The 27,707-nt window shown below is 36.7% G+C and overlaps 1 protein-coding gene across 1 annotated transcript; it reads left to right on the forward strand.

Moving 5' to 3' along the window:
• Nucleotides 1–3,666: 3,666 nt before the first annotated feature.
• SCRN3 (secernin 3) lies at nt 3,667–27,656 on the forward strand. Its single transcript, XM_064373407.1, has 8 exons — nt 3,667–3,753; nt 6,173–6,342; nt 7,812–7,993; nt 8,874–9,073; nt 12,016–12,228; nt 20,034–20,196; nt 21,756–21,930; nt 25,039–27,656. Exons 2-8 carry the CDS (start codon nt 6,184–6,186, stop codon nt 25,207–25,209), a joined length of 1,263 nt encoding a protein of 420 aa, XP_064229477.1. The 5' UTR covers nt 3,667–3,753; nt 6,173–6,183; the 3' UTR covers nt 25,210–27,656.
• Nucleotides 27,657–27,707: the final 51 nt, after the last annotated feature.

The following is a 27,707-nucleotide window of genomic DNA, read 5'->3' on the forward strand; positions in this document are numbered from 1 at the left end:
TAAAGGAGTGATGGGAAAAGGGATGAATCCTGAGCTTCTGGTTTGGGTAACAGGATGAAGAATTGTTTTACTATCTATATTTCTACCCATATGAGATAGCCAGTATAAAAAGGGCAGATTTGAAGTAAAAAACTTTTACTTCAGATATGTCGAGTTTGAGGTGCCTATAGGACATCAAGATGCAAATGTCTAGTAGATAGCTGTCTTGAGCCACATCAAAGTTAAAAACAGAAAACTGGGACTGCAGATTTGAGAGTCATGAGTAGTCAGGCTAGTTAAAATGGGCTGGCCCAAGTGCAGTGGCTCACCCCTGTAATCCCAGCACTTGAGAGAGGCTGTGGCAGCCGGATCACAAGGTCAGGAGTTCAAGACCAGCCTGACCAACATGGTAAAACCCCCATCTCTACTAAAAATACAAAAATTAGCCAGACATGGTGGTGCGCACCTGTGGTCCGAGCTACTCAGGAGGCTGAGGCAGGAGAATCACTTGAACCCAGGAAGCAGAGGTTGCAGTGAGCCGAGATCGCACCACTGCACTCCAGCCTGGGCGACAGAGCGGGACTACATCTCAAAAAAAAAAAAAAAAATGCTAGTTGGATGTGATTGCTTGAGGAAAGCATACAAAGTAAGCAAGAAGTCAGCCAGGGATGAAACTCTGGGGAATACTTTTATTTTAGGAGCAGGCTAAGAATAAAGATCCAGTGAAGTTGATAGAAAAAGACAGTCTAGTAAGAGAGCTGGAAAACTAAAAGAAAGTAGTTATTACAGTTAGGGAAAGAGAGAGTTTCACAAAAAGGGAGTAGTTTAAGGTGGTACTATTGTCAATAGCAAGTTTGTAAATTGTTTGCCAGTCTACAAGAAGACAAATAAGGAGCTTGGACCACAATGTAAATTAACTGTTTCCTTCATTAACAAAGTCAAGAAAAAAAAAAGAACAACTGAACTAAAACAGTGTATCCTGTGGCATAAATGATTGAGGCAGTGCATAACAATACATAACCGAGTGACCAGCAGACATATAGCATTCACTGTTATTTTTGGTGAACAAATGAGACCTTAAAACCTACCGGACTTTTTGTAAGCTTGGGAAACTGATAAGAAACAAGAAAAAAAAAAAAAAAAAAAAAAAAAACTACTGGACTTTAATAAACCCAACATGCCTAATTTTACAATCAGAACTTTCTTTTTAAATATAGATGGGGTCTCAGTTTGTTGCCCATGCTGGTATTGAATTCCTGGCCTCCCAAAATGTTGGGATTATAGGCATGAGCCACCACACCTGGCCCTTAAAAATTTCATGGTGGAACTCTTTTGCACTCTTTGATGAAGCTCCTTTCTTTCACTTCTATTAAAAAAAAAAAACTTTAATGGAGTATGACACATAAAAAACTGTATATATGGCCGGGCGCGGTGGCTCACGCCTGTAATCCCAGCACTTTGGGAGGCCGAGGCGGGTGGATCACGAGGTCAAGAGATCGAGATCATCCTGGTCAACATGGTGAAACCCCGTCTCTACTAAAAATACAAAAAATTAGCTGGGCATGGTGGCGCGTGCCTATAATTCCAGCTACTCAGGAGGCTGAGGGAGGAGAATTGCCTGAACCCAGGAGGCGGAGGTTGCGGTGAGCCGAGATCGCGCCATTGCGCTCCAGCCTGGGTAACAAGAGCGAAACTCCGTCTCAAAAAAAAAAAACTGTATATATTTAATGTATACAACCTGAGTTTGGTGATAAGTATATCCCTGTGAAACCATCACCACAATCTACACTATAAACATATCCACCACTTCCAAAAGTTTCCTCCTATGTTCTTTATTTTTCTATTTATCTTCATTTAAAGTTCCTCTATCCTTAGTTAATAAAGAATGCTAGAGGTTACCCCCTCCCTCCATAAAGTGTTAACTTATCTATAAAGGTCTGCTATCAGAAACACTTCATTCTTCTCCTCTGTCCTGGGAAAAGTATAAAACAGATCGAAGAGGCCAACAGTATTGGATACATTTTACATGACACTTTACACGGATGAGAAGAATGTAGATTCTAAGCCTGTAACTGCTTTACTGAATTTCTCATAGTGGATTTGCTAAAGTTATTCTCTGTGGATTTCTTTTTTCTTGTAAGAACACTGCTTCATTGAATTTTATAAAGCTAAATGTCAAAAGTTCCAGTAACAAATTATGCTTTCTCAAGTATATTTGTTTATGTAAACAGCAAATAAGCAAGCACCTGAATTCCATCTAATCTCTTCATTCCTGTAAAAATAGTAATAGCTAACACCCTGAGTATGCAGAGAAAGGAAATGTCTGTGTTTGGTGTCAAAAGTTACTTGAGCCAAGCAAATACAAGAAACCTCTCCCTTCCATAGTTGCAACGACGGAAATGCAAACTGGTGCAGTGGAAAAGCACTTAATCAGGTGTTCCAGATCCTAGTTCTCGTTCAACATTTAACTAGCTGTGTAACTCTTGGCAAATTTGTTTCCTCATTTGTAAAATGAGGAGATGAGGCTCGCTGATTACCAAAGAGCTTTCAAGGTTTATCTGTGTTATTAAAATTTCATGGAGGAGTGATCAAGAAAAAGTGTTTAATAAGGCTCTTTAGGAAGGTAACAGTGAAAAAAAAAGTTGAGAATCACTGGTCTAGCAGTGTGAGTATATAGCAAAATCTCATCACCTCAACTCGTTTTAAAAACAAAAAAAAACTTGGTTATTTTCACAAGTTTCTATGTAGAGTCAATTAACATTTTATTGAGCACCTCCTCTCTAGTGGACACTGACAGATGCCTACATTGTTTCAAATCCTTTATCTCCACTATTTCACTTAATCTTTACAATCAAGTCATTCATCCTAATTTTACACATGAGGAGACTGAGGATCAGATATTTAAAATATTTTATGCAAGGACTTAAGGCTAAAAGTGACTGCTCGAATAACTAGAATCCAGTTGTGACTCCAAAGCCGATTCTTTCTACTTCACTCTTCTGCTTTTCATTACTACGATATTCACCAAACTATTGCACCTGCTAGACCTGTAATTATGTAAAACACTAAACTTCAACGAGGTCATCAAAAAGACGCTAGATTATTGGATAAATTTCTTTTAGATGTATCTTAAATAAATGGGGCGTCTTCTCGGTACACAAGAGTAGAGTTCAGAAGCCGTGATCCCTGGGATCCGAAAAGACAAAACCAGAATCAGCTGAGGGACGTACTGAGGAATTCTGACATTAGTCTCCACATATTATGGAGTTACACTCCGGGCGACAAAGATCCTCTAGTCTGCCGGACTTCTTGCCGTTGCAGAATAAACTTTGAGGACCCGTTGCATAAGCGGGTTGCTCAGTAAGAAAGGCGAGACCACCAGGGCTTTAGGCCTAGAGAATGGGGGGCTGTCCTAGGGACCTCAGAGACGCCACCACTTTCACTTCCAGCAGCCTCTGGGAAGGCAGTCCCCGTGGGCCTGATCCCTCCCCTGGTCTCTTTACTCACTTTTTTGATATTGGATTTGGAGGCAGGATGAAAGTCCTTCTTGCACATGAAGTTGGCGAAGGATTTCCCCATCTTGGAGCTGGCGCTGGGGAAAGCAGCAGCTAGCTCTGTAGGCAACGTAAACAAACTCAGCCGCCTAACCGGAACTGCGTTTCCAGCGGCAGGGGGGAACTTCCGAGGTCAAAGGTGACAGCTTCCGGGAACTGTTGCCTCCACCCACCACTCCTCCCTCTGTCGACCAGTCTCTTCGGGCAGCTGGGAGGCCAGGTGAGGGGCGAGCACGGGGGAGGGGCGTGCATAGTTGAGGCAGAAACCAGAAAAACGGAACAGCCGCGCGGCGCTGCTTGACCGAGGGGCTCTGGGGCCCACCTGCGCCGGCTGCAGTTTGAGCGCCTCAGGCCGGAGTGCTGGGTGGACCGCGGCGCCTCTTCGATCGGAGGTGCTTGAAGCTCGAGCCCGTTACTTTCTGTGAACTCTAACTCGATCTGCAGAAACTTCTCTGCACCGTTTTTCTCATCTGTATCATGGAGATAATAATTCCTACCCTAACCGTAGTATGTTTGTGAGAATCCAACAATATGTTTCTGAAAGCGCCTAGTGAACTAAGAGCGCGTGAAATAGAAAGACAGCTCTGCAAGAACGGAGGCCCTATTTTGTCCCCAGCTGTACGGTGCTGGCGCCGAAAGACGTTCAATAAATATTTATTGAATGACGAATACGCATTAGAAGTTGGTAAAATCTCTCAAGGCTTCACCTCCTCAGTGGGCTAAGTGCCATTCTAACCAGGCGGCAAGTTTCCTTAGCTTTCCCTACGATCCCAGTTGGGCAGCTCAGATTACCTATTACATCTTGATGGCCCTTGAGACTCCAGGGTTTTGAATGGACTTGGCTGCTACTGCAGCAGGTGATCCACCAAGTTCTCCATCAGGGCGATGTTAAGAATAAGCCTTGACCGGGCACGGTGGCTCACGCCTGTAATCCCAACACTTTGGGAGGCTGAGGCAGGTGGATCACCTGAGGTCAGTAGTTCGAGACCAGCCAACATGGTGAAAACCCCATCTCTATTAAAAATACAAAAAATTAGTCGGGCGTGGTGGCACGCGCCTGTAATTCCAGCTACTCGGGAGGCTGAGGCAGGAGAATCATTTGAGCCTGGGAGGGAGAGGTTGCAGTGAGCTGAGATCGCCATTGCACTCCAGACTGGGCAACAAGAGTGAAACTCCGTCTCAAAAAAATAAAAAAATTAAAAAAAGAATAAGCTTTTATAAGAAATTTCCTCTCCTACCAAATAAGAACAATAACAGCTTTCGTGTGTCTACTATGTAATCTGTACTGTGCAAAACACTTTATATGTTGCCTTAAGTTCTCATAACAGCCCATCAAACAGTATCTTTTATTTTACTGATGAGGCAGAAGGCATAGGGAAGAGAGAGATTAAATAGTCTGCCAAAGTTATATAGTGATGGAACTAACTCCAGAACACAAATAGGAGATCCAGGAAATAAGGGTTGAAATATACAAAGAAAATAACAGAAGCCATCATGATCTCTGTCTACTCCTCACTGAGAAGAGGAAAACCCTTAGGAGTTCCAGCTGAAGTTTTTTCTTTAGCCATTTTGTTTTCTTTTTAAGGAAACATTTATTATATTTAAATATTGTTTTTAAATTGCAAGCATCTGCCTATGTAAAGCCATTCTAAGGTTTTGTCATTATTAAAGGAAAGAAGGAAACTAAAACAATGTGTCCATTCTGGCAGCAAAATAAGGACCTTTAGGTGTTCTATTATAACTGAAGAGTTAAGATTTTCCAAATTACAATTGAAGAGGTAATGTAGATATTAAAGTATACAATTGGGATTTATAAATTAAATATGTGAACTTTCTCCTAGAAATATCAGCAATTTGGGATTATATTGACATTTTTGTCTGAATCAGCAAGTCTGTTACAAAATTTCCGTCTCGTCAGAATTATCTGTGTATATTTTTTCTCAGCTCAAAGAAGACCCCTTCTTCCTTCCTTTGAGGAAGTACTTGGCACATAAGATTTTTTTCCATAAGACAAGTTCCAGCAATGAAAATACAAAGATTTGTAAGATATACTCCCAGCCCTCAAGGATCTCGTTGTCCAGTAAAGGGACTCATATATACACAAATACAGTAGAATATAGCCTTTACCACAGTATAGCTAGGTACAGGGATTCCCAAATATGGAAGTGGTGAAAGGAAATTCAGGGAAGACTTTAGGAGAGAAAGGTCTTAGAGAATAAATTTGAACTATAGACTAGAAGGTAGTTCTCATTGTCATTTTCTTATTGATTTGTAGTACAAGATTGAGTTCCGAGTTATATTCTTACTGATTTTTGCGCTATAATATATGAAATTTAAAACTTTAATGAACAGCCAAGCATGGTCAGTCATGCCTGTAATCCCAGTGCTTTGGGAGACAGAAGAGGGAGGATCTCCTGAGTCCAGGAGTTCCAGGCTGCAGTGAGCCGTGATCACACAACTACACTCCAGCCTGGGTGAAAGAGCTAGACCCTGTCTCCAAAAAACAAAAATAAAAAAATCAAAGCTTCAATGAACATAAGATTTGGTAATAATATCCTTTGGTCATTGAGTAAAACCCTTTGTTTTTATATACTTAAAAGTATTTTTTTTTTATTTTAAAACTTTTGTGTAATTTTTAGTTAAAAAAAAAATGGAACCTTTTTCCTGTGACACTTTCGTGGCATTACCTCCAGCAACAGTCGCTAACAGGATTATTTTTGGAAAAAATTCAGATAGACTCTGTGATGAAGTACAAGAGGTAGTTTATTTTCCTGCTGCAGTTCATGATAACCTGGGAGAACATCTTAAGGTAGGTGAAATAAATGTTTTGTTAGCAATGTGCTTTTTAAAAGTATCATAAAGCTATTTCTATAAATAGCAATTTGGAAGAAACTATAGAAGTTAAAATTGAGGAATTTAAATTTGAAAAATAAATGTGTCAGAAATAAACTCTGATCTTTTATTTCAGTGATTTGGAGGAAGGTGAAATAACAGTAATAAAAATTATCCATTCTTTTATTAACTATTTGAATGCTTTCCATATGCAGGCATGTTAGATACGGCAAGAGATTTAAAGTCAGCTGTCAAGACTCTGACTGTTCCAAGAGCTTAGAGTCTAGTATAGGAATACGATGTGTATGATTATACCCCATTATAAAATAGGATGGTTTAAATGCTAAATTTAAGTAAGAGCAGCATGCTGTGGCAGCAGAAGAGAAGGAACATTTAATTCAGCTTGGAGTTAGCTGGAGTTGGATGGACAAAAAGGATTCTGATTCTGAATTGATATAGGTTCTACTTGATGTCGAATAGGAAAGTCATCCCAGACTCTGGGAATGACAGTTTTATGACACATCAAAAAAGGTTTATTAGGCCCTGTGTTAACAGTATCAATATACATTTTATGCAGTACTATACACATTAATTAAAGGATCCTTTGAGAACTTATTTAAAAAACCCATTTAATGCGGAACTTAAGATGAGAGCTTCAAATTATGCTATTGTTGCTAATTCATACTTTTAAGATTTTATTGTATTGATCTTCTAATATTAAAATATATTAAATATTGGATTTTTCTATATACTATGCCATATTTTTTTCTTTTGCTAAGACCACTTATTCATCTGTGATACCATTTCCACTTTATCTCTTCATATTTAAATCTAGTCTATCCTGTAAACCAGTGTTTCTCATTCTTTTCATTGCTGTGGACATACCTAATGGATGACTTCAACATGTGACATGAGATTCCTATGGCAATACTCTTGTATTCAAAGGCTACCCTATGGGTACTTATATCACTAATCAAGTAACACTGGACATTCAGGTTGAGAACTACTTCCTTAAGCTTCAACTCACATACATCTACAAAAATGTTTCAAGTTATTATAGCTGGAGACCATCTTTCTCCTGAGCTTCAGTAACACCTCATCTTTACTTCCTGACCCTAATACTTTATGCTTTATTTATCCTAGTTAATGTACAAGTTTTAGTTTCTCAAAAGTGAGATCTGTATCTGATTCATCTTTGTAACTAACATATCTCTTGGCAGAATGTTTTTTTATAGGAAATGCTCAGCAAATATTTGAATGAATATAATACTTTAGGGTTATTCTGAATATGTTTTAAGAGTAATGCCTTTTATTGAAAATTTCAGTTTAATTTTATTTCCTTTACCTCTTTCATAACAGTCTTGTCTTCTGACTGATATTTTAAATTCTGGATTTTGATAACTTTGCTGGTTTTGTGGTTCATGCTATGATTTTTTTTTCTTATAGTGTACATATATAGAAATTGATCAAGTTCCTGAAACATATGCTGTTGTCCTGAGTCGCCCAGCTTGGTTGTGGGGGGCAGAAATGGGAGCCAATGAGCATGGAGTTTGCATTGGAAATGAAGCTGTTTGGGGAAGAGAAGAAGTTTGTGATGAAGAAGCACTACTGGGAATGGATCTTGTCAGGTTGTTTTTTTGTTACATATTATACTATAGACCTTGTCTAAATTTGTAATTTTTGTATAACTCCTGTTTTATTTTCCTATTTTTTAGGGAGCTTTGATACTTTGTAGTTTGTGTCAAAATATTTTAGAGTACCAACTTGCAATTTCATGACTCTCAGTTTTGTTTGTTTTCCTTATTATTTATTTTTTATTTTTTTGAGACAAGATCACAGTGTCATGCAGGCTGGAGTATGGTGGTGTGATCCTGGCTCACTGTGGCCTTGAATTCCTGAGCTCAAGCAATCATCCCACCTGAGCCACCAAAGTAGCTTGGTTGGATCAAAGGCACATGTCACCAAACCTGGCTAATTTTTAATTAAAAAAAATTTTTTTCAGAGACTGGTTCTTGCTATGTTGCTTACATTTGTCTTGAACTCCTGCCCTCTAGCCATTCTCCTGCCTCAGCCTCCTGAAGAGCTAGGATTACAGGCACAAGGCATCATGCCCAGCTTTCAGATATTATTATTTGGGAGAAGGGAAGAAGTAGAAATTATAATGCATTGGAAGTACCTAATATACTTTATCACACCTTAACTAATTCTCACCATAACCTCATGGGTTACTGTGCTCATTTTACAAATGAGATATCTGCGGTTCAGAGATAAAGTAACTTGACAGTGAATTACCAACTTCAAATGTGATGGGTTTGTTTGACTCCAGAAACTTTGTTTCCATGATTCTAGACTGATTTCAGAAGGAAAAATTTTAAAGTTAGATGTCATTTCATCTGTTAACTTGAAAGAAATTTTACTTTAAATGTAAAAAATATCATAAGCATGAAATTATTTAAGAAAAATAATGGGAATTTCTTTTAACCTGAGAACTTTATATTTTTGTTTTAGACTTGGCCTTGAAAGAGCTGATACAGCTGAAAAAGCCCTCAATGTCATTGTTGATTTATTAGAAAAATATGGCCAGGGTGGAAATTGCACAGAGGGTAGGATGGCATTTAGCTATCACAACAGTTTCCTGATAGCCGATAGGAATGAAGCCTGGATACTGGAGACTGCAGGGAAGTACTGGGCAGCAGAAAAAGTTCAAGGTATGGACAAATTTTTGTGATTTAACTTGTTTTGCAATTAATAAAATACATCCTTACCTGTACATATTGCATTTAATCGTTTCCAAGATTGATAATCTAGTCCAATGAAGGGTTGAACTACAAGGGAAATTTAAAAATTTGAAAGAACAGTAAAAATTGCTATAAAGAGCTTTCTTGAAAAAGATAAAAAGGTAGCATTACCTCTGGGAATATGAATTTCACATAACCTGTATATACTTTCTTTGCTGCAGCTCTTGGCCGTTTCATAGTACTTTTTCACTTTAATAATCCTTTACCATTTCTTCCCCTTTAAACTTTGGGCTGCACTCCAAAATCCTACATGTAAGTGTGGAGGTGAGGAAATGGGAATGGGGTTAGAGACAAGTGTTTGTGAGTCGGTGGTTGGAAAAGCTATGTTGATATAATAGTAAAACATAAACATTCTGTATCTTTGAATAAAACAACATTATTTGATTGTTGTAGAATGCTTTGATTTTTCTTTCTAATTTTCTTTGTGATCATATATTTCTCTCATTTTTCAAGTGAGGAAATCCAGAGACATAAGGTGATTTAAGGTGGTGAATGAATGACCTAGAATTTAAATCTTTTCATCTTGAATCTCAGTTCAATGTTCTTTCACTAGAACATAGCTTTATGTTTAAGCATAATCATGTGCTTCTTGAGTGTTTAACTCCTGGACTCCTAGTTTACTAGAGAGATAAGATATACATGTGAAAATGTTAAACAGTGCATGAATGATACAGACACATAGGTGCTGTGAACATTTAGAGAACAGAAAGGTTATTGTGAGCTAGAGGAGTTCAGAAAGGCTTCACAAAGGTAGCTGTGAACTTTGGAGGATTTGGGTGTTATTTTTCAAAACAGGTCATTATCAGTTGTTTTGATGGACATTTTGTTTTATGTTTTGCACATATGTTTGTTGATATATAACATTATAGTTAGACTTTTTCCTCTTGTGATAATTGGGCTGATAATACCGTTGAGCACTTTTATTTCATTAAATGTACTACACGCAAGAGAGAAATGAATAAATACATTTTATTGAAAAAGCTCCACCTGGCCATCTAAAATGAACACCTTCATTGGATCTGATTGTTTAGCTATAGATTAACTTTGCCAACTGGTTTTCCTTTCTGTTACTAATTGAGCCCAAGAACTAAATTGTTAAATGGCAGGGAATCATTTATTAATGGAAAATTATTGGCTAGGCATGGTGGCTCATGCCTAGAATCCCAGCACTTTGGGAGGCTGAGGCAGGAGCATCACTTTAGCCCAGGAGTATGAGACCAGCTTGGGCAACACAGTGGGGTGTTGGGTGGGGTGGCATGTACCTATAGTTACAGCTACTCAAGAGGCTGAGGTGGGGAGGATTGCTTGAATCCAGGAGGTTGAGGTTGCACTGAGCTATTATTATGCCACTGTACTCTAGCCTGGGTGACAGAGTGAGACCCTGTTGAAAGAAAAGAAAAGAAGGAAGGGGAAGGGGGAAAGAAAGAAATTCTTCTATCTGATTCTATCATGACTCGGATCTGGTTTTTGTAATGAGGGTATCCCAAGTATGACTTCATTAGAGTAATTTCATTGATTTTTACTTGACAGTCTGTCATTTTAGTTGTTTTTAAAACATTATCAATTTTTATTTATCATAATCTATTTCATTTAGTATAATCTCTAAGATGGGCTTTTATTTTTCCTATTTTGTATGTTAGTTGAAAACTTTGTTTATAGTTTCATGCCATAATGTTTTTGGAAGTCATAAATTTTGATTCTAGATTTATTTATAATTTCTAAAAAATAATTATAAAAAGGACTAGTATTTCGAATATATAAAGAACAGTCAAAACTCAACAGTAAAAAAAAATCCAGTTAGAAAATAGACAAAAGATATGAAGAGTCGTTTCACCCAAAGAGATGTACAGATGTGAAATAAGCACATGAAATGATGTTCAGCATTATTAGGGAAATGCAAACCCCAATGAGATTTTACTATACCTCTATCACAATGACTAAAAGAAAAAACAGTGACATTACCAAATGCTGGTAAGAATGTGGAGACTGCATCATTCATACATTGCTAGTAAGAATGTATAACCAACCACTCTAGAAAATAGTTTGTCAGTTAAAAAAAAAACTAAACATGCAAGTACCATACAACTTAGCAATTGTAGTCCTTTGCATTTATCCCAGAGAAATAAAAACTTACATACATTTACACAAAAATCTGTACACAATATAGCAACTTTCTCTATGATGACTGAAAATGGAACAATTCAGATATCCTTTACCTTGAGAAAAAGTAAGCAAACTATCATACGTTCATACCTGGAATACTACTCAGCAATAAAAGTAATAAACTATTGATATATACAGCAACATGGATGAAACTTCAGAGAACTGTGCTCAGTGAAAAAAGCCAAAAGTTTATATATTGTAGTGTTCCCATTTATATAACAGTCTTGAAATTACAGTTATAGAAACGGAGAACAAACTAGCTGTTGCCTGAGGTTAATGAAGGATTTGGGGTGGGAGATAAGTAGTTGTGGCTATAAAAGGGCAACATGAGGGATCCTTGTGGTGATAGAAGTATTCTTTATCTTCACTATATCAATACCAATATTCTGGTTGTGATACTACCCTACAGTTTGGCAAGATGTTACCATTGGGGGAAACTGGGTAAAGGGTACACAGTATCTCTCAGTATTATTTTTTGTAACTGCATGTGAATCTACAATTATCTCAAAATAAGTTTAATTTTAAAAATCATTTATTTTTTTGAATATGTAATAGATGTACATGCACATGGCACAAAATTTAGAAGTCTATATTTACATTTAAATAGTGATTAAGAATCATAATGTACAGATGCATGCTTTATGTTAAATATGACCTTTCTTCTCCCTTTTCTTCTTCTTTGAAAATAGAGGGAGTTCGTAATATTTCTAATCAGCTTTCCATAACAACCAAGATTGACCGGGAACACCCAAACATGAGAACCTATGCTAAGCAGAAAGGTTGGTGGGATGGTAAAAAGGAGTTTGATTTTGCTGCAGCATACTCCTATCTTGACACAGCCAAGATGATGACTTCATCAGGCAGATACTGTGAGGGCTACAAGCTTCTAAATAAGCACAAAGGTAATTTTATCATATAAATAATATTAGGATGACAAACTACATTTTGTTTAGATGTAATATGCAAGTGATAAAATCTGTTTTGGGGAATTATACTTAGTAAAAATATTCTTCTGTTAAAATGGAAAAGATTTATTTATTATAAAAGCTATTTTTTGAATTATTTGTTTCCAAATAATTCCAGCAAAGTAAGCTTTATTTAGATTAGAGTGGCAGATAATTGCCAAAAGGGTCATACTACTAATAAAGATATGTAACTGATATACCCTCCTTCACTTGAAGGATAAAATGACTCTAGTTTTTAAAATTTTTTTGATACAGTGTTTTGATCTGACACTCAGGCTGGAGTGCAGTGGTGTGATGTGGGCAAAACATTGAGGAATTGATTACAACAGTGCAGGATGGCTTGGTCTGGGGTCCAGGGCCACCAAGCAAGATTGTGGAGGGGCTGAAATCCAGCCCCACTATCTGCCCAAAAGAAGAGACTCCTTTCTCTAACTTGCATAAAGGTTAGCTAGCTCAGGAATGGCAGTGGTGGCATGGAGATGGAGCAAAGTGGACAGATTTGGGATATACTTTGGTGGCAGAATGGACAGGATTTAATTAATTGGAGTGAAGGTTAGATAGAGAAAGAGGTCGCAAATGAATACCAGGTTTCTGTCGGGAACCAGTGAACAGTTGGAAATGCTATTTGTAGAGACAGGCTAGATGGAAGATCTAAGGGTCAAGAGTATAGTTTTTTGTTTTGCAAGAATCAACTCCTCTGAGATGATAATCTAACCCTCCCAGAAGGAATGATTTGCATCTTCCTTTGTCTGAGAAGACAACTCATCCTCTTCCCTTGCTGGGTTTAGAACCTCACCCAAAAGGTGGTGGTGATTGAGGGTGGAGTGTGGGGTAGGAGTAGTCTTAGGAGGTGGGCACTCCTATCCACTTGAAATTCAAGATATTAACTCAGACCTGTAGCAAAAATAGAGTAAGACTCTAGAATAAAGCTGATGCTCTTGGATATTTTGAGTCTTTTATTGACAGGTACACAGGGAGTGGCAAAGGAGATTTTTACATGAAGTTATGAGTACATTCCCCTGTATATATGTTTCTTGTACTTTTTATTATTAATGTTGTTTGGTCCTAATACAGCTATTTAAATAAATCCAATCTCAGTACAAACAAAAAGAAGAAAGTTTGACAATATTTTTGGAATGCCTTAACATTATTGTTTTCAAAGTAGTTAATATCTTATTTATATTTTAATTTCCAAAAGAATATCTTATAATTTGAAAGTTTTCTGTAAGGTTTCTTAATGTTAGTTTATAGTTTTATAAATAGGTAATCTAACCTATCTTTTTCCCCTATGTTGATAGATAGGTATGTAGAAAATGCTAAAGCATGTTATACTAAGGACTTTAATTTTAGACTTACTGTAAAAGGAGAGCATCAGGGAAATACCTAATGTATACTGGGCTTAATACCTAGGTGATAGGTTGATCTGTGCAGCAAACCACCACGGCACACGTTTACCTATGTAACAAACCTGCACATCCTGCACATGTATCCTGGAACTCAAAATTTAAAAAAAAAACAGTAAATCAGGAGTAGCTGTTGCAGCAACACCTACTCCCATTTATTAAGTGCTTGTATCAAGGGTCATATACTGTGCTAAATGATTTAATTATATTATTATTATTATTATTTGAGATGAGTTTCACACTGTCACCCAGGCTGGAACTCAGTGGTGCAATCTTGGCTCACTGCAACTTCCACCTCCCAGTTTGAAGTGATTCTCCTGCCTCAGTCTCCCAAGTAGCTGGGATTACAGGTGTCTGCCACCACGCCCAGCTATTTTTTTGTATTTTTAGTGGAAACAGGGTTTGACTATGTTGGCCAGACTGGTCTCAAACTCCTGACCTTGTGATCCACCTGCCTCAGCCTCCCAAAGTGCTGGGATTACAGGCATGAGCCAATGTGCCAATCCTAATTATGTTATTCTTTAAGCAACCATGTGAAATAGATATCTTCATTTTACAAATGAAGAAACCATCTGTGTTTGTGCTCTTTTCCATGAAACTGAAATAAATGAACTTTCTTATTTGTCCGTATTTTTCTCTCAGCACCTAATTCACTATGTTGTGTGTGCTTAGTAAGTATTGAATAAATTAATAAAGGATTGTTAGTTGATTAGAATTAAATTGTAATTTGCAGATAGTTTAACAAAGATCACTGTTGGGTACTTTTTTGCTGGTAATAAACTTAAAAGCTCAGGAAATAAAATGAGCAGATATTCTTTAAAAATAAAGAACAACAATGCATAATTAAGATGGAGAGGAAAATTCTAAGGTTTAGAGTAATTGGACAAAAGGAAGAAAAAAGAAATAATTATAAGCCAATTAGCTACTGCATCATATTAATTAATTCAGTTATATTTAAGAATAACTGAATCATGGATTTGAAATGCATACATGCTTATAGTAATAGATGCATCTGACATGAAATTACTTTTTCTCAAGTGTGAAGTATAGTTCATCCAGCTTTCTGTGCTTTGACAAAAGAATATGTCTAATACTTTCACAGAAAATTGTCTACCAGCACATTATAGTTATTTTTTCCTATGATTTTTCTAGATAGAATAGCCTACCTCTCTTCTTTCCAACTATCCCTACCTGATAGCTATTAACTGTGCTGCATGTATATCCAAATTGAATCTATATTCACTCATGTATTTTAAATAACTAGCTTACCTTGCAATGAAATTACACCCTGTGTTTTGCATTTATTTTACTGAACCCTGCCACTGCAGTCTCAGTACTTAGTCAATGCTTGCTAGTGGATTACTTATGGCTATCCTACTCAAGTGATCATGTAAATCCTCCTTTCATTTTGAGAATTGTAGGTTTTGTATATAGAAAGTATTTTCCTAATACCTGTATTATCACAGTATTAGGGTTATGACACTGTTTTTACTAAAACTTGCCATTTGTAGAAATTTGGATTTGAATCATTTTTAAGGCTCACTAGGTGCTGAAGCTATGTGCCTGATAAATAGGTGTGGATGGCAGGTTTTTGCTTTGTTGTTTAGTTTTAATATTTAGGGCTGCTTTTAGGCACACCTTCTTTGTTGTGTTTTTCCGAATAAACAGAAATATATTACTTCTGTAACTAGTTATCTATAAAGTTAATAAGTTATTTTTCTTGATTTTGAAGTAATGGCTATATTGTGGAGAAACTGGATAAGAGAATGTAGATTGTATAAATCTGTTGTTATTAACATAAAATAGTTGGTAGCCTATATAATTAACTGAGGGAAGAACATTAGGTTATTTTATACGAAGTCAGTTTTAATTTGAAATTTTATAAATTACAATTTGGATACAGACTTGCCATGAGCTTTTTCTTTTAATTCCCAATTATGGGAATGGGGCAGGGGGGAGATGCTTGCTTTTCATGCTCTCTTTGTTTTTACAAGTTACTTCATTTTTCATTCTTACTGTCATTATAATAGGGTTTTGAGAGAGGAAGGAAATATCTGTGGTTAATCAACCATGTTAAGTGAAAGTTGTTTCTTTAGAACTAATTGAAATATAATAATTAAACATTTCCATACAAAGTATCTAAAAATATCTGTTAGCAGAAACAATGTTTTGTGATTGATCGATTGATTGACAGGGTCTTTCACTGTCATCCAGGCTGGAGTGCAGTAGCGCAATCATAGTTCACTGTAACCTCAATCTCTTGGACTTAAACGATCCTCCTGCCTCAGCCTCCTGAGAAGCTGGAACTACAGGCATGCATCACCACACCTGGCTTTTTTTTTTTTTTTTTTTTTTTTTAAATAGATGGGGAACTTGCCATGTTGCCCAGACTGGTGTCAAACTCCTGGGCTCAAGTGATACTCCTGCCTCATAATCCCAAACTGGTGGGATTACAGGTATAAGCCACCATGCCTGGCCTGTGTGTGTGTTTGTGTGTGTCTGTGTTTTAAACAACTGTACTTGTTACCATATGGATTCACCACATTCATTACTATTATTAATAAATTGGTGCTACTTCAGGGTAAAAGGAGACTAATGTATTTAATAAATTGGAGGCATACTAGTGCAGTGGAGTAGTTAAAAAGCACAGAGCTGGGCCGGGCACGGTGGCTCACGCCTGTAATCCCAGCACGTTGGGGGCCGAGGAGGGTGGATCACAAGGTCAAGAGATCGAGACCATCCTGGTCAACATGGTGAAACCCCGTCTCTACTAAAAATACAAAAAATTAGCTGGGCATGGTGGTGCATGCCTGTAATCCCAGCTACTCAGGAGGCTGAGGCAGGAGAATTGCCTGAACCCAGGAGGCGGAGGTTGCGGTGAGCCGAGATCGTGCCCTTGCACTCCAGCCTGGGTAACAAGAGCGAAACTCCGTCTCAAAAAAAAAAAAAAAAAAGTACAGAGCTAGTTTTGAAGGAGTAGCTGGTATTAGACCAACTTCCTTCCAAGAATATCTATGAGATCTTGGAGGGAAAAACCCCTGTTGTTGGAAGAGATAGATGAATACCCAAAAGAGTATATGAAAGAATAGAGATGAAGAGCCTAGATCCTGGAGACTGAGAAAAAGACTCTACACTTTGAGAAGAGCTTGACTTTCTGGGTCATAGTTTCTCAATGCAATTGTCGACTTCTAAGCAGCATGTAGGTAGGATGAGACATGATGCTGAGAAATCAAGCAGAAAGTAGCTGCTAACAGCCTTAAAAGCTAAGCAGAGGTTTTTTGCAGTGTCATAAAGCCTTAGGGACAAAAATTGGATTGGAGGGCCAACCAAGAAGAAGGGACCTGGGAAATACCCCTAAGCTTTCAATTGAGACCCCAGAAAGGCTACTCCATAGGAAGAGTAAGAACAAACAAGGGATAGATTAGTCTCAACATTGGATCAAGATAATCTACCTATATTCTGTCAGGTTGCCAGAAGAATATTAAATGCTCTGTGAAAGAAAATATCATGCAGAGCCTCTATAAAATTTCATTCAATCAAAAATTATCAGGCATACTAAGAAATAAGACCAAATGACTGAAAACCAAGAGAAAAAATAGATAGTAGAAACTGATCCACAGGCTGTCTACACATTAGCTTTATTGGAAACAGAGTTTAAAATTACTGTATTTTATATATTCAAGAGAATTAGATAAAAAGATAGAAAATTTTATCAGGGAACTGAAGTCTGTAAAAGATAACCAAATGGGAATAATACAACTAGAAAATTATAACTGAAATTAAAAATCCAATAGATTGATTAACAATGGGTTAGATATAGAAGAAGAAAAAAATTAGTGAACTGGAAGATGAGTAGAAAAGATTCCAATTCAAACAGAGATAAAAGCTTAGAAAATATAGACAGTCTGAGAGGCATATATAGGGTTCAGTGAAAAAGTCTCACGTACATAAAATTAGAGACTCAACAGGAAAGGAGAGAGAAAATAGGGAAAGGCGAAATGATTAGTTGAAGGATACTGGCCAAGAATTTGCCCAAACTAATAAAAGTCATCAAGCAACAGTCTCAAGAAGCTCTACAAATCCCGAGAAGGACAAATAAGAGGAAAACACCCTTATGCCCATCATAGTAGGATTCCTGAGGGGAAAAAAAGAGAGAAAAATCTTAAACACATCTAGAGGAGGCCCGGCACAGTGGCTCACACCTGTAATCCCAGCACTTTGGGAGGCTGAGGAGGGTGGATCAAGAGGTCAGGGAATCGAGACCATCCTGGCCAACATGGTGAAACCCCATCTCTACTAAAAATACAAAAATTAGCCAGGTGTGGTGGTGCATGTCTGTAGTCACAGCTACTTGGGAGGCTGAGTCAGGAGAATAGCTTGAACCCAGGAGGCAGAGGTTGCAGTGAGCCGAGATAGCGCCACTGCATTCCAGCCTGGTGACAGAGCAAGACTCTGTCTCAAAAAAAAAAAAAAAAAAAAAAAAAAAAAATATATATATATATATATACACACACATGTGTGTATATATGTGTGTGTGTGTATATATATATTTAAGGAGCAAATATAAAGCCGATAGCTAACTTTTCAACAGAAAGGAGGGAATTCTAAAGACTGTAAAATGACAACTTTAAGGTGATGGAGAAAGATAATGACTACTAATTTAGAATTGTATATCCGGTGAAAATATCCTCTAAAAATAAAGGTGAAATAAAACAGAGAATTACTGGCTGATTGGCACTAAAAGAAATGCTAATGGGCATTCTTCAGGCAGATAGAAGCAAGGTATGCAGGAGCAACAGAAACAGTAAATACATAGGTAAAACTAAACAAACATTGTTGAAAATAATAGTAATTTTCTAACCAATGGCCATAGCTGCAGTGCTTAAAGTCTATTGTGCATGGATTTCATGGAGCACTATATATTCCACAGGTTGCTTTTGGCCAGTGACTGAGAGCTGCAGGGAGATGAAGGCAGGCCCATTCTAGGGATACACAGGACTCCTCTAATGGCTGACTTGGATCAAGGACTCCCTGACAGCCTGGCCAGGCTTTCCTTAGATGGCACGGCAGTCTAGGATACCTCTCCAACTTCTCTTCCTTCTCTACTAAACTCAGATTCAGACTTGTATCACAGTCTGATGGTTCTCTGAGGCTTTCCAGGTTCCTACCCCATTTTCTGTAACAGTCATTTCTCCGAAAATTCCTTGTACATTTGATCCCATGTTGTGGCATCTGCTTCTCAGAAGACCCAGATGAACACAGTAGAAATTAGAATAGCACAAAAGATAGGAGGCAGTAATTGGAGCTAAGTTCTATATGAGTCCTTCTTGTCTTAATTGGTGAGTGATAAAGAACTAATTTAAGACCAATTGTAGTCAAGTCAAGAGAAAGTAATAAGATTTTCTAAAGTGTATAAATAATAAGCTAATGGGAGAACTGGAATAATAAATACTTGATAAATTATAAAGAAGACAAGAAAGAAGAAAAGAGACAAAAAATAGATGGGATATATAGAAAACTAATAATAAAATGGTCTACTTAAATCCAAATCATTAGTAACTATATTATATTTACAAGGCTTAATTTTTTCAATTAAAGACAAAAGGCTAGGCACAGTGGCTCATTCCTGTAATCCTGGTACTTTGGGAGGCTGATGGAGGAGGATCACTTAAAGCCAGGAATTTGAGACCAGCCTGGGCAACATAGTGAGATCTCCATCTCTACAGAAAAATTTAAAAATTATCCAGGCATAGGCCAGGCACAGTGGCTTACACCTGTAATCCCAGCACTTTGGGAGGTTGAGCTGGGGAGGATCACCTGAGGTCAGGAGTTGGAGACCAGCCTGGCCAACATGGTGAAACCTCGTCTCTATTAAAAATACAAAAATTAGTCAGCATGGTGGCACGTGACTGTAGTCCCAGAAGCTGAGGCACAAGAATCGCTTGAACCCAGGAGCCACAGATAGTGGTGAGCCAAGACCACACCATTGCACTCTAGCCTGACAGAGCGAGACTCTGTCTTAAAAAAAATAAAAATAATAACAAAATTCTGTAAGGGCAATGGGATTGAATATATTTTTGCATTACTAATTCCTTCTTCCTAGGGAGTTTTTACCTGTTACAATGGCTTTGAAACTTTGCCTAGTTTATATTTAAAATAAAATACCTTTCTTGTGACAGTGGAATGAATCTAATTGCAGTTGATACAAAGTTTGTTTATAGTCTCTTAATTTATGTCAAGACTAATATCTCATATATTATCAGTAGAGAAAGCAGTTCATATTTGCAAAGCATTTGTATATACATATGTATTTGATAATTTTTAAAATTATTTCCCTAGGAAACATAACTTTTGAAACAATGATGGAAATTCTTCGAGATAAACCAAGTGGCATCAATATGGAGGGAGAATTCTTGACCACTGCAAGCATGGTTTCTATTCTACCTCAAGACTCCAGCCTTCCTTGCATTCATTTCTTTACAGGGACTCCTGATCCTGAGAGGTGAAGCCACAAAATACTATAAACCAGCAAGGGGTCAGGGGATGGAGTAGAGTCATGAGTATGTTAATGATTTTGTCAGGATAAATTTTTGTTATACAAATAGGACAATAATTTTTTATGTATTTTCTGTTCAGGCTTTAATCTGCAATATCCACATATGCGTAACTGTTTTCTTTTTATGGGAAGGAAATGTGAAGTTTCTTGTATGCATTATCCCTACTCCTTCCTACAAATAGATTTAATATTGTTAAGGAAAGAAAGTAGATAGATTTTCTTACTCAGATTTCAGATATGATATTAGATAATTCATAACAGTAAAAAGGTTAAATGATATAGTTGTACAGGATTTACTTATGCACTCATATCTAGAAAATACATGTACAACTTATCAATAGTTCCAGTTTTATTTAACTATTATTTTTTTGAGACAGAGTCTCGCTCTGTCACTGAGGTTGGGGTACAATGGCATGATCTCAGCTCACTGCAACCTCCGCTTCCCAAATTCAAGAGATTCTCATGCCTTAGCATCCCTAGTAGCTGGGATTACAGGTGTGCAACACCACACTGACTAATTTTTGTGTTTTTAGTAGAGACAAGATTTCACCATGTTGCCCAGGCTGGTCTCAAACTCCTGGCCTCAAGTGATCTGCCTGCCTCAGCCTCCCAAAGTGTTGGGATTACAGGTGTGAGCCACTGCACCCAGCCCAGTTTATGTTTTAGGTAGTACTTTTGTAGACTATCTTGATTTAAGTCACTAGTATCTCACATTTAGAAATGATTTTGTATTCACTATCTCTTAGTATTATAGCCTTTCACAGTACTAAAAATATCCTCAAGAAAAGAATAAAGCCTTTGAGTCCTCCTTTTGTGTTTTGACACAGGGTCTTGTGTCAAGACTATAGAGTCTTGACTAGAGTGGAGTCAAGACTAGAGTGGAGTGCAGTGGCAGTCAGCACACTGTAGCCATGAACTCCTGTGCTCAAGTGATCCTCCTCCCTCCGCTTCCCAAGTAGCTGGTACTGCAGGTGCATGCCTGGCTAATTTTTAATTTTTTTGTAGAGATGGGGTCTTGCTATGTTGCCCAAGTCTGTTCTTAAACTCCTGGTCTCAAGAAATTCTCCCACCTTGATCTCTCAAAGTGCTGGGAATTCAGGCATGAGCTTCTGTGCCCAGTCTGTGTCCTCCTTACTGACACTGGCACTGATGTTTACCCTAAGTCTTAATTCTCAATGCGTAACATCAAAGGTTGTTCTTATCCTCCAACTGTGGAATTTGAAGTAGGAAAGACAGACTATTACTTTGCTGATACTGTATATGTGCCAGGTCCTCTGTTAAGTTCATGGGAATACAAGACTAAATAAAGTATGGTTCTCTGCCCCAAAGGAGACCCCAGTGTACCAGGGAAGACAGGCATGGTATAACTAAGGGGACAGGAACAAGTTAGTGTGTAGCATCATTAACAGAAACTTCTAATTAGAAAGAATCTTGGAAGACTTAGAATAACACTGAATATTTTTATATATTGACATGATAATTTAATAAAGATTCTTTTCTTCTAGATCTGTTTTTAAGCCTTTCATATTTGTGCCACATATTTCACAACTGTTGGATACCAGTTCACCAACATTTGAACCTGAAGACCTAGTTAAAAAGAAGTCACATTTTAAGCCTGACAGAAGACACCCACTCTACCAGAAACATCAACAGGCATTGGAAGTAGTAAATAATAATGAGGTATGCTAGATTATATTATTTGTTGTATCATTAAGTATAAAGTTTGATTCAATCCATATTTTGAACTTCAGAGTATCAGCTTTCCTCCCCTCTTATAAAAAATACAGGTTTAGGAATAGTTTAGATGCTCAGACTATAATAGAGCTGTATTATTTTTATCTTTGGTTATGAATATATGTATTGTGAATCTTGTAGAGAAATTTAGTACATTAAACATAGTAACAATAGCTAACATTTGTTGAGCACTTATATAGTATTTTTACATGGATTATTTTATCTAATCTTCACAACCACTATTTCGATTCCCACTTTGCTGATAAAGTATCTGAATCTAGAAGAGTTAAAGTAACTTGCTTAGTATATAACCAAAATTTACAAAGCCTCCGAACAGCAGTTGGCCTGGTTTCTTAATGTAATTTTCTTAATCATACAGCCCCAGATTAAAATTAATTGAAAGTGACTTAAAACCCCAGAGACTTAAACTAATAATAAGTTTTAGTTTTTAAAAAGTGATGCATCCTCATTATTTTAAAATGTAAGCATTATAGAAGAGTAATATATCACTCAAAATATATCTCTTCTCTAGAAATAAGGATTTATTTTTTACTGGCATAGACAGATAGGTAATTTTATAATGTTCTTACCTATCCAGTCTGCTAAAGAAAAATAATGATTTCTTTTTTTCTGGCATCAATAGATAGGTAATTTTGTAATGTTTATACCTATTCAGGCTGCTACAGAAAAACAGATAAAAAGGGAATGGAAAGTCTGCCTAAAGACATCCATCCATTGACTCCCTGCAATGAAAGAAAACATTAACCATTTTAAATCTTTTCTCATCTGTTTCTACTACCTTCTGGTTTTTTTTCCTATAATTCCTTTTACTTTGTCAAGGCATATACATTTACATTCTCTCCACACTAAAATGGATTAAATGAATTTTCCTCCAGGTAATTACTTATTTTTGTCTGCAGTGTTGGCATTGTTGCCACGCCTTTTTTTCCCCCTCACCTATTTCACTTATGCTTAAAGCAGTGAGCTCTGCTAGACTTCCAATTTTTATTTGAAAATTTTTATTTTAAATAAAAAATTTTAAGCTGTAACTATTTTTTTTTTTTTTGAGACAGAGTTTCGCTGTTGTTACCCAGGCTGGAGTGCAATGGCGCGATCTTGGCTCACCGCAACCTCCGCCTCCTGTGGGTTCAAGCAATTCTCCTGCCTCAGCCTCCCGAGTAGCTGGGACTACAAGCGTGCGCCACCATGCCCAGCTAATTTTTGTATTTTTTTTAGTAGAGACGGGGTTTCACCTTGTTGACCAGGATGGTCTCGATCTCTTGACGTTGTGATCCGCCCGCCTCAGCCTCCCAAAGTGCTGGGATTATAGGCGTGAGCCACCGTGCCCAGCCAGCTGCAACTATCTTAGCCTTTACTTAAAAAGCATAAAATGTTGATTGACAACATAAAGTAGTAGAAAGATAATGGAATTTGAGGGAAGAAGAGTGAAAGAGCTAGGTTCTGGTCCTGGCTCTGTAAGTAAATACTTTTATGTCTTAGGGAGAGTCAATCTTATGGGTAGTTTTAATTTACATTTCTTGATTACTAGTAAGATTGAAAACCTTCTCCTGTGTTTATTGGTCATCAGTATTTACTTTTAAATTACTTGTCTGTTTTTTCCCTTAGGCTATTTTTCCATTGATTTTGGGTTATTTTTGTTTGTTTTTTTTTTTTGCTTTAAATAGGCAAAAATATGTGAATATTAACTGTTTGTAATAAGGCAAAATTTTACCCCAGTCTATTGTTTGGCATTTAACTTTTTTGTCAGACAAGAATTTTAAACTTAGTCAATTATATGTATTAGTCTTTTGCTTTAAGGCACCTTAATTTCATGTTTGAAAAGGCCTGTCTCACCTCAATATAAATATAACTTCTAGCATATATGTGTTTTTTTTTAAATTTAGTTCTTTAGTCCATCTGTAATTTACTCTTGTGTATTTCATGAAGTAGGGATTCTAACTTTGTTTTCCAAAAAGGTAACTAATTATTCCATACCATTTATAGACAAAATCAATTTTTTTCCCACTAATATGAAATGTGTTTCCTCAGAAAAGAACTGCATACAATTTCATATTGAAATCCATGTTAAGTTTAACAATCTTTGTTTTGTAGAGTTCTACCCCATAATGGTTCAAATTTTAAAAATTATGCTCACTTTCTAGTAACTTTTTTCTTTTTTTCTTTTTATTTGAGACAGTCTCACTCTGTCGCCCAGGCTGGAGTGCAGTGGCGCAATCTTGGCTCACTGCAACCTCTGCTTCCTGGGTTCAAGTGATTCTTTTGCCTCAGCCTCTCAAGTAGCTGGGACTACAGGCGCGCGCCACCATGCTTGGCTAATTTTTGTATTTTTAGTAGAGATGGGGTTTCACTATGTTGGCCAGGCTGGTATCGAACTCCTGACCTCAGAAGGTCCGCCCGCCTAGGCCTTCCAAAGTGCTGGGATTACAGGCATGAGCCACCACACCCAGCCAACTTTTTTCTTACATACTTTTCCTCTAGATAACTACTTCATAACTGATCATGGTGATTCATCAACAATTTAAAAGCTGCTTCTTTCTGTAGGAGTCATGGATCTTTTTTTCTCCCTTTATTGAAATAAGGATGCAGTTATAGAGGAAATGTCTCCTTTTTGTTGATTTTTTCCTCAACATTACTATTCTGGTTTCTTAATCTGATATTGGTTTTAAATATAAAAGATATAAATTGATAAAAATATTTTAGCCTCAGTTTTCAGCAACCTTCCACATACACAGTTCATATGAGATTTTCTATTCTCCTGTTGTCTTTTAGGTCTCTTACTTATAAACTAGTCTCATAATTATTTTTGTCTTTTCTACTAAAAATAATTAATAGTTTGATATTCATACATTAACTCAATTTAGAGCAATGATTTCCCCAAAGAATTTCATTCTTTCTATCTGTAAAGAACAAGAAGGGAACCAAACCACAAGTAGACGCCAGAATGAACAAACCTTTCTGTAGAGGTGGGTTGGAATTTGGTTAGATTCATGTGTATGTGTATATGTGTTTATCTTTATATTTTTAATTGTTTAGGAAAAAGCCAAAATAATGTTGGACTACATGAGGAAACTGGAGAAAGAGCTGTTCAGACAGATGGAATCAATCCTTCAAAACAAGCATCTTGATGTGGATAAAATTGTTAATCTCTTTCCTCAGTGTACAAAAGATGAAATTCAAATTTATCAGTCAAATGTTAGTTCTTAGTGATCATATGGTCAGCTAATATTAGTTCTTAGTGATCAATGGTCAGCAATCTCCAAAGTTATAATCTGTCACCTTGGTAAATTATATAAACCTAATTTGAGCAGATCTGATTATTCTTGGATAGCATTCAAGTGATATCTTGACTATTAAAACTACATTGTTGCTGAAATACTCGGAAAGAAAACATTGGAACTGGATTAATGTATCGTGGGATACAGGTGTTATTTCAGGTGATGTATTATTTTCTTTGCTATAGTAACTTTGTCATGATAATTAAGTATTCAATTCTATATTAAGAATGAAACATTAAAATGATGCATGGATTTATGTTTATTATAATTATTTAGTACCCTCAAATCATTTTCTCAGTTACATCAAGAAAGCAGATTTTCCTTATTGATGAAAAACATCTCAAGTGATGAGCTGTTTGTGCTTTAGGCAAATATTAACCAGCTCTAACAAGAAAAATTTCTAGATTTACACATTGTTAATATAGTATATTAGTTCTGCAAATGCACTTTTAGTAAACTCAGACATGCTCTTTGTCAAGATTTGGCTAACCAGTGAGCTTGTAGCTCTGATTATCTAGCATTTTTAGGGTCATTCTCCTTAATAGGCTTTTATGTTAATAACATATATTTTTACAAGAGCTTATTTGGGAGATTAGAGAATAACATAAAAGAACCAAACCTTAGGATATATTGTTTCTGGGTCTGAAATCTCTCTCATTGTTTACTTCTATTCACTCAGTGAAAACAGAAACAAGAATGAAGTAGTGGCAATGAAACAAAATTATTAGTATATTATGAACATGATAACATTAAGAACACTATAATACATTATATATTATGAATATTATAAATGAGTAACAGCTTCCTAAAGTTTATAAAACATTGTTTAGGTTACATAAAGATTATCAAGTAAGACTCAAAATTGCAAATATAAACAAAAGAAAAATCCAACTGAAAATAACACTAAGTATTTTTGGGTTTCTAGATTGTCCATTTTGGTATTTGGTTATATTATCATATTTGCTAATTGCTATCAACACAGGTTAATAAAGAAGTGGGTCATTATATTCAAAGAGTGCTCAGGAAGTTATGTTTTCAAAGTTCTTTCAAAATACCATCATCTGCCTGATACTGCTCTTGTCTAAAAAGGACTGACATTACAAAGGAAAAGATGTCTGACTCAAGTACTCACTTGATTCTGTTTGCCTTAAGTTTGGTTCAGCGATAGGCTGTCTCTACATGAAGACCCCTGGCCAACCCCTATACTCCTCTTCTCTCTTCTAATAGATGAGGAAACTAAGGGCACACAGTTCATTGATTTTCCAAGGGACACATGTGGGAATCTTATTTCCCTCTCTAGGGCAAGCATGTCACATTCTCCTTTGCTGCCACCCTAGACTAAATTAGCACCATCTCTTACCTGGACCATTGAAGTTAACTCTTCTCCTACACACTCTTTTTGTTCTTTATTTCCATCCACATGAGTCACTGCAGCCAGAGTAATCTATAAAAAATTTAAATCTGATTATGAATCCCCCTCCTAAAACTTTGAAAAGATACTTTGTTTTTTTGGAGCAGTTTCAGGTTCACAGCAAAACTGAACAGAAAGTACAGAATTTCCATATAGCCCCTATTACCACACATGCATAGCCTCCCCCACTATCAACATCACAGTACCAGAATAGTACATTTGTTACAATCGATGGCCCTACATTGACACATTATCACCTGAAGTCCATAGTTCATGTTAGAGATCATTCTTGATATGGTACATCCTATGGGCTTTGAAAATTGTAAAATGACATGTATCCACCATTATAGTATTATACAGAATAGTTTCACTGCCCTAAAAATCTTCTGCCTATTTATTCCACTCTCCCTCCAACCTCTGGCAACCACTGATCTTTTTACTGTCTCCATAGTTTTGCCTTTTCCATATGTCATATCATCAGAATCATACAGTATGTGATTTCTAAGGACTGTCTTCTTTAACTTACTTAGTAATATGCATTTAAGGTTCCTCCATGTCTTTTCATGACCTGATAGCTCATTTTAGTTCTAAATAATATTCCATTGTCTGAATGTACCACTACTGAAGGACATCTTGGTTGCTTCCAAGTTTTGAAAATTATGAATAAACCTGCTGTAGATATCCATGTGAAGGTTTCTGTGTGGACATGTTTTCAACTCATTTTGTGTAAATACTGAGGAGCACAATTGCTGGATCATATGGTAAAAGTACGTTATGTTTAGTTTGTAAGAAACTGCCAAACTGTCTTGCAGAGTGGCCAGCACTTTGCATCCCTATCAGCACTGAATAAGAGCTCTGTTGCCCTGTATTCTTGTCAGCATTTATTGTCAGAATTTTGGATTTTGGCCCTTCTAATAGGTATAATGGTATCTTGTTTTAATTAAAAATTCCCTGAAGATATACGATGTTGAACATCTTTTCATATGGTTTTATCTGTTTATCTTATTTGGTGAGTT

The sequence above is a fragment of the Aotus nancymaae genome, unplaced genomic scaffold (assembly GCF_030222135.1).
Source record: "Aotus nancymaae isolate 86718 unplaced genomic scaffold, 86718_ANA_hifiasm-v0.15.2.pri h1tg000008l, whole genome shotgun sequence".
NCBI classification, from domain to species: Eukaryota; Metazoa; Chordata; class Mammalia; order Primates; family Aotidae; genus Aotus; species Aotus nancymaae.